General features: G+C 41.9%; 1 protein-coding gene and 1 pseudogene across 1 annotated transcript; one reads left to right on the plus strand and one right to left on the minus strand.

Moving 5' to 3' along the window:
* Positions 1 to 5882: 5882 nt before the first annotated feature.
* On the minus strand, positions 5883 to 8719 carry LOC136466213 (isoleucine--tRNA ligase, cytoplasmic-like; annotated as a pseudogene).
* A 1647-nt stretch (positions 8720 to 10366) lies between these two features.
* On the plus strand, positions 10367 to 11230 carry LOC136464643 (uncharacterized). The gene has a single exon (XM_066463606.1). It carries the CDS (start codon positions 10547 to 10549, stop codon positions 10943 to 10945), a length of 399 nt encoding a protein of 132 aa, XP_066319703.1. The 5' UTR covers positions 10367 to 10546; the 3' UTR covers positions 10946 to 11230.
* The last annotated feature ends 1634 nt before the right edge of the window (positions 11231 to 12864 follow it).

Consider the following 12864-nt stretch of genomic DNA (forward strand, 5'->3'; position numbering starts at 1 on the left):
CAAGGAATTCTCTCAAGAGTAAGAGGGCAAGAGAGACTCTCTCCCTCCCACTCTCATTTGCAAACCCTAACTTTCGCCACCTCTTGTGTACACCCTCCCTCCTAAACCTGTTTGGGATCGCAATCCCAACAAATATCCCTTCATAGGACCCTAGGAAACCACATATTGAGACAAAAATGCTAAAACCACATTATGTGTTATATATGTAGCAGCAATATTCCATTTCAAGTATGCTAGGTAGAATCATTCTCTGTGTTGAACTGTTACCTCAATAAATCAAACATATTAACCAATTGTTTCCAACTTATCATATGTTGTATACACTCCTCACAAAGACCAGAAAATTACCCACATCGTCTTCTATATTCTCACACCATCCTTGTGCAAATGATACAACATACTTCACTTGGTCATTTTCTCCTAGGAAAGTAGACATCAAATCAAGTCACAGTCCCCATAAGATTTTGGCACCTTACAGAAGCACCAAGATGATATTCCTTCTTGGAGTACATAAAAAATTTACTATAATAATAATAAACTGCATATAGAAATCCTAATTCATCGGTGGCATTGTCTAATTTTCTCCTTGAAGTAAAAGCAGTTGCCAACTGTTTTAGACATAGCGTGTCGGGTTCATAAACCCGAGGTACCTCGAGGACTGGCTTCTGCGCCAAGGCTCAGCCCAAGAGTCTAAGAACAACAGGGCAAAGGGGTGGTCCAGCAACCGACCAGAAGGCCATGCCCAAGAAGAGCAACGCCCGCTCATCAGCTACTTCGGCCCACCTATCCGACCGGAGTGCTCGATTTAGGCTCCAGACGTCTCCGGACGGCCTGCCCCAAGCCCTACTTCTGACTCTGACCCTGCGTCCCTCTGACCGAGGCTCGTAAGAACCCTGCTCACCGCTCTTCTCCGACCGGCGCACTCAGAGCCGACTGGAGCCATCCGACCGGGGACGCCCGTTCGGTAGGAACCAGAAGGCGTACGGAGAAAGGCAAGGCAAGGCTCACAAGTCAAAACCACTATACCAAGGACCATACCCTGCACGGAACAGTACTCTGTAGCCACCCTGACACAAATAGTATTGTAGGCGCCGACATCTCCCTCTACAGTATTGTAGGGGCCGCTAAAACTCCCATACGATAAGGCCCCCCGCGTGTCTCTAGACATCGATAGCGGTATGGGCACCAGGATTTACCATACCGGGTGAACATAGCGAGACTCCTCACATGACTCTAGGCATCAAACAATATTTGTAGGTACCGACTTCCACCATCCCTGAAAAAGGCAGCACGACCTCCCATGTGCATCTGACATTCTACAGTGACAACAACAGTGTTGTAGGCGCCTACCACTATCTTGTACCCGTCGGTGTGGGCAACAAGGCTTGGTAGGCGTGGGCAACAAGGCTTGGCAGCATACGTACCCTCACCCTCTCACTTGTAAAGCCATCCCCTTCATCTATAAAATGGGGTGTGATTCCTCTAATAAGACGGACCGATTCTAGGAGGCCAGAGTTCCTTAGATCGATAACTCACAACCACAGAACCACCAGGTTCAGACCTCAAGCATCCGCTTGAACACTTAGCTCATAGCGAAGTTCCTGTCACTCTCGGCCTTTTCGGTCGTAGCCGACCGGACCTCTTGTACACCCCATCTTTCTCCCTCTCGTTTGTAACCCCACTGCAAACTTCGAGCACCTGGGCTTAGGAATAAAGTCACCGACCGACCCCGACTGGACGTAGGACACGTTGCCCGAACCAGTATAAATCCTGTGTCATTGAGTGCTAGGCTACCTCCGATCACAACGTACAGCAAAACTACAAATATTCACTAGTTGGTCACTTTCTGCACCGACATAGTGATATTTAGAACAAGTGTGAAAAAATGGAAAGACCATATTGAAACTCATGAACAACCCATAATAAATAGAAGCAGCGGCGGATCCAGGAAATATTTCAGGAGGGGCTGAACAATACTGCTGCTCGATCTGAAGTCTCAGCCCCCCTACACTATAGAACTTTGCCTAAAAATTCATGGGGGCTCCACAGGAGGTTCCATTGTTTCGGTATGGGTAGGGGGGGCCGTTGGATCCGCCCCTGAATAGAAGTAGCTAAATCAACGTTGGCAATTATTACTAAGTATAAGGTAGCAACTTATGTTCACGCAACAACCCCTTTGTATGAGCTAATGAACCCGTGTTGTCCTATAGCAAAAAAAAAACTGAATAGAAAAAGGGGCATTGGTTGTGTTGTCGAAACCATAAACTAGATTTGTGGCATCATCCTTCTTATAGAGTTCCGCATAACCACAATCATTAAAATATACTTCTCCGTGTGTATAAGGGCAATGCAGACCTGCATTAAGTATTCCAACTACATGACCATTCATTTCGATTTCTAATAGGAGAACTGCTCTTTGCTATAATGCTTTTGCAAACTAAACTAGGTTAAGCACATTAGGAAGATCAAAGATCTTAATCTCCTGCAAGTTCACCAGATCTGTTAAGATGTAGTTACTGATATATACTCGCTTGCTTGTCTTTTTCTCCAATCAAGAGTTGCACCATATTTAATATAAATTTAGAGACCCCTAAAGCTTTTCCTCCAACACGAGTGATAGAGCTAGCACTTGATAAGTCATGTACCAGCAATGGAATGGAAATGTGTCCACCCATATCGACCAATTAATCCCTATTTCTCGATGACATTATCTTTATTCTGGAGCTAAAGCACTCGCTAAAAGCATGAACAATGCATGTCCCTGCAACGCAGAAGATAAACAAACATACAATTTTTAGGTTGAAACTTTTTATGATTAGAAGAAGCACTGTCAGTTGAGAAATTGTCACTAATTAAATCATGTTTAGAAGTACTATCTCGCCAATCCCAATTAGGCAAGACCATACCAGATGGTAGTGGGATATAATCCTTCCAATTCACATATGCACTTTGCAAGTTATCTTTCCAACTAATAGACTCACATGCCTCCATTTTTTTTGAAAGGTGAAAACTCATAGCGTATCAAATGCTCACATATAGAATAACCAACATCAGCCTTGTTAAATAATATGAAAAGACAAAATAACAAATATGTCTAATAAGAAAGATAAACTTAGCAATAGTAATTGATAATTTAGTTGGTTTGAACCAACGTCAATGATATTATCTAGAATTGTTCAACCAGATCGAAGCATTTAAAACAATGCATACTTAGAAACTAGGAATCTGTGAACGATTTATTTATGACTGAACCAAAAATTAAGTCTTCATTTTTATTTCCTATTACTTTGCATAGCAACTTATAGCATGAAGGTAAAACATTAACAAGCTGCTTATGACCAAGTTAGTATAACTGATTTGCATGTGTTGACACCAAATTTTGACCGATATACACGAGAGCCCTGGATTTCAAAATTCATTAAAAGAAGCGAGATATTCACGAGATCGGCTAAGCGAGTGGCCATCAAAATCAGCTGAGTGATGTGACGTCATCATCCTGGGGAATGGCCTTATCGACGAGAGATGGCGGTGACTTAAAGCAAGAAGACGTGTCAGACTTCATAGAAGGGAAAGATTGATGTCCAAGTTATCTTAATTTGGATATTTTGTTTTTAACCCCGGCTATTGTAATAAACATCTTTTGATCAATCATAAAACCCGTACCTTTACTTTTCGGCTTATGCCAACCCTAGGAATAGGAGTAGAGTAGATCTCGGCGAGTTCTTCAGGCAAGCAGGGCTGCATCAGCTGATTGACTTCCGGTTTGTTTGTGAGTACCCATCACTTGTATTATTACTTGTAAGGCTGCATCAGCTGATTGACCTCTTACAAGTCGTAGTATAAGTTAGTTATCGATCTGTATCGTTGTTCGTAAGGCTGCATCAGCTGATTGACCTTTTACGAGTCATGGTATAGATTAGTTATCGATTGGTATTATTATCTACAAGGCTGCATCAACTGATTGATCTCTTGTAGGTGTCGATTTCAATCAAAGTTATCGACATTGTGTTAGATGGTTTGCTGTTTAGTATAATATCACAATTTATCCGGTCTAGATTGAGATTCGTTGGTTTTTATCATATTGATATATCGTCTACTGCCGTTTTATGCTTGAATTCAACCTTTAACGTTAGATCCTGCTCTAATCGACTAATTCATCTTGATCTTGATCGAACATAGTGAGTATTCGAGGTCTTGCTCTATTAAGAAGTAGATCCATTAATTATCAATCTTCGATCTAGGGTCCTACTGTTAATGCTGCATCAGCTGACTTGATCTGTTGGCAGTACAATAGATTGAATATTGTTGGTTAGTGAATTTACGTCGTTTATCCACTATGTTTCTATAGGCTATTCAGCTGATAGCTTGAGATTTCACGCATATGACATGCTTTCATGACTTTACTGTAACATCCTAATGGGCCAAAGTGGGCCCAATCCAATCCAGTCATGGGCGGTGGCACTGTAGCAGAATGGGTCGGCTAAGGCAGCATCCGAACTCCGGGTTACTGTAGACCAAGCACTGTTCACCGAAATGGGACGGCCAATTCCGGGGTGCTGGTCACGGGTTACTGTAGCGCCGCGAAAAACACTGCACGGCCAGTTTAGTACCATACTGGAAACTCTGAGATCGCCGGATCGACTTAAATACCAGGGTCAGGGACGCGTAGTAACCTTCGGTTAACCATTTTGAACGAAACGAGGACGAAAGTTCACGCGGGTGGGATCACTCCTCGGAAGAGTGGGCCTGAGCCATGTATGTCGGGACTGGTTGTTACATTTACTGAGATATAAGTAGATCTATCGATTGCTGATCTCTGATCTAGGGTCCTACCACCAATGCTGCATCAGCTGATTCGATCTGTTGATGGTACAATAGGTTGAGTTTAGTCAGTTTGTAGATTTATTTATGTAAGGAGTGTTCACATGTTGTACGACAACATCACTAGAATCGGCTATTTTAGCAGATAGTCTGTTTATTGAGGATACACCGGCTATTTTAATGCTTGTACTTGTTTTTGTCTTGGTCAAAAGCTAGATGATTCTCAATTAATATAAATGCTTTCATACCTATTCTTTATGCTTTTGCATGTTCTCATGATCATCGGCTGTTAAGATCTGCATAATTAATACCTCTTAATTATGGATAATGTTTATTTTACTTGCTCTGCATCATGAACATGCTAGATATCGACTCTTTAGTCGATAGCCTTATCTCGTTCGCTATTTAGCCACATATTTAGAACTGTCTGGAGCAATGCCGGCATGTTCCACTTTAAATTACTGATCAATCTTTTCTCCTTGTCAATTACAGGATCAAATTGACTGGCATGCCTCAGGTCACGACCATCCAGTTCTGTGTTTCCAAAGTCCTTGGAGATCTAGGGATCTGCTCCACGCGGCTTCTCCCGGCTTGCTGCCGTGTTGGCGGCGAGGTATTTTTCGACGTCAACAGCATGTCATGAGAACAACTAAGCACATCTTTTGCGGAGAAGTAAAATACAGAGAGAGTATGTAAATAAGTCAGCTTGCATTAACAATTCACTATCACAAGCAAACCTACTCCAGCAGTAAATGAACATTAGGAAGATTTACTTATTAACTTCTGCCAACAAAAAGATTCAGTGTATAGAACAAATCATTATCATGCCAAAATTCATGTGTCCCAAGAGAATCTATAGAATCTCAAGCAATCCCAAAAGGAAAAGAGGAGAGGAAAGAGGAAGAAGAGAAAGGTCAGAGAGTTATGAAGAAGGTTGCCTATTTCATCAAAGTACACGCATACATTATTCACAGATAGTCCACAGGACCGCATGGTATCAAAATTGAAATAGCTAGTATCTGCATGGGTAGTTCATAATTGTACTCTAGATTCAACAAGATTCACTTGAGTCCTGAGGCATGAGGAAGAAGATCTGGTGAAAGAATAGGGGTGGACCTTGCAATGCACAGGACTAATGACATGTCATGTACATTGTGTGACTCCTCACCAAGTACTACCTGCAAACACCAGTTTGATAAACTCTAGATATTGCCCATGTAATCCTAAATGATAGGCTCAAAATATAGATAAGACAAGCACAACCTGTTTGATTTGTCCATCAAATAGCTTGTCAAACTTACAAGCTAAGCCAAGCAAAAGAAATATTTGTTTGTACTTGGGAATATTATTACAAGAAGCTTAAATAAAAAAAATACATATTGCCATGGAACAAAAGATGTTATCAGAATACATTCCCTAAATACATATGAGAGTTGTGTATCATTCTATTAAAGAACAAATGGTACAGAATCAGTTCAAAAACATGCAAAAAATACATAAGACGGGCCACGTGCTAAATAAAGCCGTATACTTAGTTACAACCGAAAGCAAATACTGATGAACAACTTAACATACCTAGGGTGCAAATGGTTGAGTAGGATGCAATATTCAAGCTGAATTTGAAGATCAATAAGGATTGAGGATCGAAACTTACCACATCCGTTGGTGCCATTTCCTTCAAAACAATTGCCGAACCAAGTGTGTCTATAATATACTGACCCTGTACAGAATAAAGTAGTTTTTGTGAAAAAGATATTCCAAAATAATAATTGTATATTGATCAAACGGTTGTAACTTACGTGTGATTTAATCTCTTCCCGTGTTTTTTTTCATTGCCCGAAAATTTATAATACACATCAACTGGATCAATAGGTTCGAGCTCAGCAGTCTTCCCTAATTTTAGGATCTTGTTCACAACCTGCACAAAGATACATATAGTAACTACTCCCTCCGTCTCCAATTATAAGTCACTCCAACCTTGGAGAGTCAAAGCATCTAAAGTTTGACCAAAATTATAGAAAGAACTATAAAGATTTATGACATCAAATAGGTATACTATAAAAATATAATTAATAAAGAATTTAATGATACTTATTTGGTATCATAAATATTATTATTTTATTATATAAATTTTTGACTCTCCGAGAAAGTTAAAATGACTTATAATTTAGGACTGAGGGAGTATATAAAAATATATATTTAGCAATAAGCAATTGAGGTCCCGGACAACCTTAGATATACTTTTTAATGATGTTTTAGTAACAATATGCTAAAACTTAGACAGAAATAGAAAACTTGTCAACTACCTCTCGAGCCACTCCAGCTTCAAACAATCACGGGTTAGTTCATAGATCTAAAATGACTAAAATGTCACCTATAACAAATGCAACATAGGGATGTTTTACAAGAAAAGATTAGCCAAACTAACAAGACAAAATAGCATATTCATGACAAAACCATCTCATACAGCGTCAAACTCCTTCTCTGACACATTTTCAGGAGGCTTGAATTATCGGACCACCTAAAAATAAAAAGTCTACAGGTAAAATTTGTACAAATGGTGAAGATGCAGAAAACTGAAATAAACACCTCCTGCGGTCTAATAGAAACATATTGCACTGAAGTATTCCATGATGCAGAAAACTGAAATAAACACCTTCTGAGGTCTAATAGAAACATTTTGCACTGAAATATTCCATGCCTAGTGATGAGCATGAGAGAGAGAGAGATACAAACACACTAAACTTATAAGTTTCTCCCTTCTTGGGGCAGAGGGAGTAGTCTTCTAATCATACTAGTTGGAAACTATTTGCTACATGAAGATATTTTTAACAGCATCCAAGCACTAGCAAATTTCTAGTCATAAGCTTATGCAATCACCCAATGTTGAGTTGTTGACAGTTGTTATTTCCATCAGACCAAGGACTGCATGTATATGGAACATTACCTTAATATATATCATCTAGATCCAAGCAATGATCCGCAAAAATGAAATCTCTCCACTTTTTTCAAAGGCTAAGATCTGTTCCTGAGTCATCTTCTTCATCACATTTGCTACTTTGCCCATGTCTTTTCCAAGCCTTTTTCCTAGTATACTATAAAGTACCACAAGCATTGAGCAGTGGGTGAAAATGTGCAATATTTGTGCATTGAACTAATCACCCTGAAGTTGGGTTCGGCTCGCAGAGAAGCATACATCAAGGGGTCATTACATGGAGTGACAGTCTTAACATTGACTTCCTCCATGACATACTACATGGAATGAAGTAGAAGTAGTCAGCATCCACCAATTAATGAAGAACCAAAATTTAATGTAAATTAAGAAAAAACTTGCACAGAAATGAATGCGTCTGATTGATGACTACAAAACGGTTCCATAACTTCAGAATGGGAAAGAAGCTCAACGACTATAGGCTTCAGTCTAACAACCTGTGTAGATCACCTGTTGCGTCATGATTGTAACCCCGATTGATGAAGTGTATAACAAACCTCTTCTAGTTTTCGAGTAATGCAAAGAAACCCAATTCAAAAAAAAAAGTTTGCTAGTGATGTATGTTAGGATGATCTCCACCAGTTGGCTCAACGGCCAATTGGGCCCTTCATCCGCGCCCTGATCAGGGGCGCTCAGCCGGTTCTCCTGGCTGATGGGCCCCCGTCGCGCAGCCTCATAAAAGAACGTCGGGGTCTGGGGCACAAGACATGAGGTCACCGGTAGCCGCCATCCTCACCACAAAGTTTCTAACCCTAGACCGATCAAGAGGGGCGCTGTGAGCGACGGGAAGCGTCATCGCCTGTCATCGCCTTCGCCGCCGCCACAGTACCGCACCTGCACTGCTGCTGCGTTCGACGACCTAGCGGGCGCCTGCATGGCTTCCTCTACTACGACTCCAGTGGCCATGTCGCGGTGGCGCCATGGTCGTGACTGCGCATGACGAGGTACATCACCAAGTCTCCCATCTAAGTTAAGTTTTTATCCCCTGATCTGAGGTCCTATTTTCTATCCATGTATTCATGAAATTCATTGTCTGGATCGTAAATGTGGACCGTCTCTGATAGTAGGGTGACTAAAATAAATTTGCCGACAGGATATGTTGGCTGAGGCGCTGAGCCTCATTCTCTTGAGATGATTCTCTTTAACAGCCTCGTGTAAAAAGAAGAAAAAAAAGGCACCTCAAAAAGTCAGTTTTTATAGTACTGATGATGACAGATCTTTAGGTTGTTGCCATATCTGGCTCGGCTTGATCGTAAGCAGAGGCAGTGATATCTTGGATTGTGGTTAATGCCCCGCGCATACATAGTTGTGCACTCGGCGAGTGGGTATCTGCACTTTCGTCGCCGGTAGTTAGAGACCCCGATTTTGTTGAGAAGAACTTTAAAGGTAGAACGAACCGGAAATAATCCATTCTGTTGTATATAGATATTTTTTTGAAATCCAATACGGACGCGACGCTCACGTATATAAAATCAGCAAATCTTGTGTCGTCATTTTAATTATTATTATTTTGGTTTCTGAGCTAGCTTTCGTATACCTCACTAAATATTTTAAAACACATTGTAAGCAGCAATGATCTTGCGTATTCGAGAGAGAAAAACACATAGTAAGCAGAGCATATCCTCGCGCGCTGTGCCTGTGATCGATGTGAGGCCAAGCATGTGTTTCTTATGTAGTATATATATATCATGAAGCTTTGACCTTCTAGACCCTAGAGATTCGACGAGTGGTTGATACCATAAACAACAACGGCCGTGTACTATGATTGCATCGATCATCAGGATGCTAATGTACAGTTGGTGTGCCTGTATTGTACTAACATGCATTCCGATACCGACTGAGGTAAGCTCTGACGCATGCTGCCCATTCTTTAACTCCCATGCATGCTTACTCCTCAAGTCATGCTGTGCCAGGACAATAATCCGCAGATAAAACAGGATCCCGTTTCAGCTGGCTTGTTGATCCTATTCCTACGCAGCTTTGTATGAGTTCAGACATCGCTCACCACTCTTGGCCCTTCCACTTCAGAGTTCAGATATGTCTCCGTCAAGCAGTTGGGAATGGCTGAGATTGAACCCAAATTAATTGATATCCATGCACTATCATTTGCATGGAGTTTTATTTTACTTTGCATAGCTCCACAAGCAGTCGCTGTCTGTCAACGTATACACTGAGAACATCCCTCTCCCACACGCAGCATGCAGCAGCACAACTGAAAGCTGAATGTTCGGTGCACAGTGCATGTAGACCACAACCTGATCTTAAGATTAACCCACTTCTTTACCTATCTACTTACTGGTAACAAGAAACAAAACTACTAGCTTTATTTCTCGCAAAAAAAAAAGAAAAAAAAAACTAGCTAAGTCCTGCATGTTTACGCAAGGTGCTTTCCTAGTTTTATTTCTTGCTTATTGAGCTGGTAATAGCAGGCTATCAGCAGTATACAGCCCGGCGCCCTCTCTGACCTTACCATTTCCCGAGAGCAAAGTAGCCATCCAGCATCCACACCGGCCGCCCAGAGCCTCCCACGCTATAAACAATGCTCTCCAAGCTTAAGTACGTGATTAACAGTATCCTATAAACTACTCATACTCCCGCACAAATCACGGTCCTACCATCACATGCCATTGTCCATTAGCTCTCAACTGATAGCTAGCTAGCCTCCTCCTCCTTGCCTTGCCTGCAGGGCAAGCACAGCCAAGCGGGAGAGAGGGGAGAGCACGCGGTGATCTGATGGGGGACGACGACCAGCAGCTCGTTGCGGCGGCCCGCGTCGCCCCGCGGCGGCCGATGATGTTCCGGGTGCCGCGGAGGCCGGTGGCGAGAGCGGCGGGTGGAGCCGAAGCGTCGCCGCTGTTGCCGACGGGGCCAAGAAGGAAGAAGAAGAAGAAGATGGCCGTGGCCAGGCTCGGTGGGAAAAGGAGGCTCTTTGGCGCGATCCGACGGCTCCGGATGCGGTGGCTGGCCGTGCTGTACAGGCGCACGCTGCGGCGGCTGCGCGCCTACTACGCCACGGCGATCAACGACCTCCTCGAGGGCGCGGCCGTCATCAGCTCCCTCCGCGGGCCGACCGCCGGCGCCGACTGCGCCTTCGGCACCGCGTTCGCGCCGGTCGTCACCGTCGGCCTCTGATGAGCTCTCATGGTCACGGCTGGCCGGCTGCATGCATGCGGCGAGCCCGTATAGAGGTCTGCTTGTATAGAGCCAATCTCTCTCGATCGCTCTCTCTCGTTTTCTATTGCTCGCTTTTCCTCCATCTTCGTCTGCCGTGTTCTTTGCTAACAATTAGCACGCCAAATCTTGTTGATCTCTCCACGTGTACTGTATGGCATCTTTCTGGATCGATCTCAAGAATCAGAAAGAGTACACAAACAAATAAAAGAAATAGAACTCTTTGTTTCAGATTTGCTTGATAATAATGCATATTTCCTATACGTACGTTTCTAATGATTGACATTTTTTTCTAATAAAAAGAAGAAGAAAAAAAAAGAGTTCTCTATCGATGCCTTCATATTCATCGCACGCTGCGTAGTACTAGAAGAACGCCATCTTTTTTCCTTCGTGTCCTGCAATAATATACGTACACTAATTATAGACGCGTTGTACGCCGTGCAGTACTACACACGCTCTGTTTTTCTTATTTGTCCCATATATAAGGCTAGACGAAAAAAATTAAAGCTGGTTAGTTGGCTCGACTCAGCTCGTTATCATAACGAGGCGAACCAAGTTAAGTCAAGATTTTATCTCGTTAGCTATAATGAGCCAACTCGAGCTAACTCTCGAACCGCTCCTGAGTCAAACGAGCCTCGCTTCTAGGGGGAAAAAGCAACAAAACTTATATTAGTTTTGTATTACTTCATGCTTTGCACTCTACGATTAATTGATGACCGGTGTAGACTATGTAAACTTGGGATTATTATGACTTTATCATTTTGTTTTTAATCAGCTATATACTACATATACTCCCCATTTCGCTCTCTTTTACTCTTTATTAATTGTTTATGACTTACGCATGATCACCTTGCTAACTTGAAAAGCTTTAAACCCCCTGTATTAAACTGAATGCTCATCGGTGAAATCTGAAATGAAACACGTTGCCACCACTGTCTTCCTCCCTCGGAGAGGCGACAACAGAGACATTTGTTGATGGGTTGGCATCTTTCCTTTCAAAGATCCTGTGGCTCATGTCGCCACGACTGTCTTGTTGAACCATGTATATGGACACTAGGAGTAGAATTTGTTGATCAAACCAAACCAACCGCCTGATGGGAAAGATAATGACCATTCGCTCCGACAAGTACATCATTTTTCTTTCCTATAAACATGTGGTAGATAGGATCGGAAAGAGTTTCAATAATACAACGGCAATACCGATAATCCACCAAGGAATCAACACGAGCACTACGAAACAAACACTGCAACTTTATGCATGTTGGACACAACTGCACATTTCGAACCATTGCAAAATGGACTCGAGAGATCGCGAGAGAAGCGAAGGACCGAGACGATTCTTATTTTTATTTGCAAATAAAATCATCATCAACAAGTGACGTGACAGGGGACACAGACTCTACCAATCAGTAGGGAGTCTAAGGCCTTGCTTAAATGTAGGTGTAAAATTTTGAAATATCACATCGAATATTATACGAGATGTCGCATAGAATATTCAGATACTAACAAAAAAAAATAAATAAATAATAGAATTTGTCAGTAATCCGTGAGACGAAATTATTAAGCCTAACTAACCAGTCATTAGCACATGTGTTACTGTAGCAGCACATTGTTAAACCACGCCACGTGTTACTGTAGCATCACATTGTTAAATCATGAACTAATTATATTTAAAAGATTCGTCTCGCAAATTAGTCGTAAACTGTGCAATTAGTTATTTTTTAGTCTATATTTAATACTCTATGTATATGTCCAAATATTCGATGGGATAGAAAGTAGACTTTAGGAGGAGTAACTAAATAAGGCCCAAATCTCTCAACAAACCGCATGGTTTTCGTGATTCCGTTAGAATTAGATTCAATATAATAATGATATTAGGA

The sequence above is a fragment of the Miscanthus floridulus genome, chromosome 7, assembly GCF_019320115.1.
Source record: "Miscanthus floridulus cultivar M001 chromosome 7, ASM1932011v1, whole genome shotgun sequence".
Classification (NCBI taxonomy): domain Eukaryota; kingdom Viridiplantae; phylum Streptophyta; class Magnoliopsida; order Poales; family Poaceae; genus Miscanthus; species Miscanthus floridulus.

What these genes read in the sequence shown, in the direction of transcription:
- LOC136464643 (XM_066463606.1), top strand. Translation starts at nt 10,547, where the DNA reads ATGGGGGACGACGACCAGCAGCTCGTTGCGGCGGCCCGCGTCGCCCCG.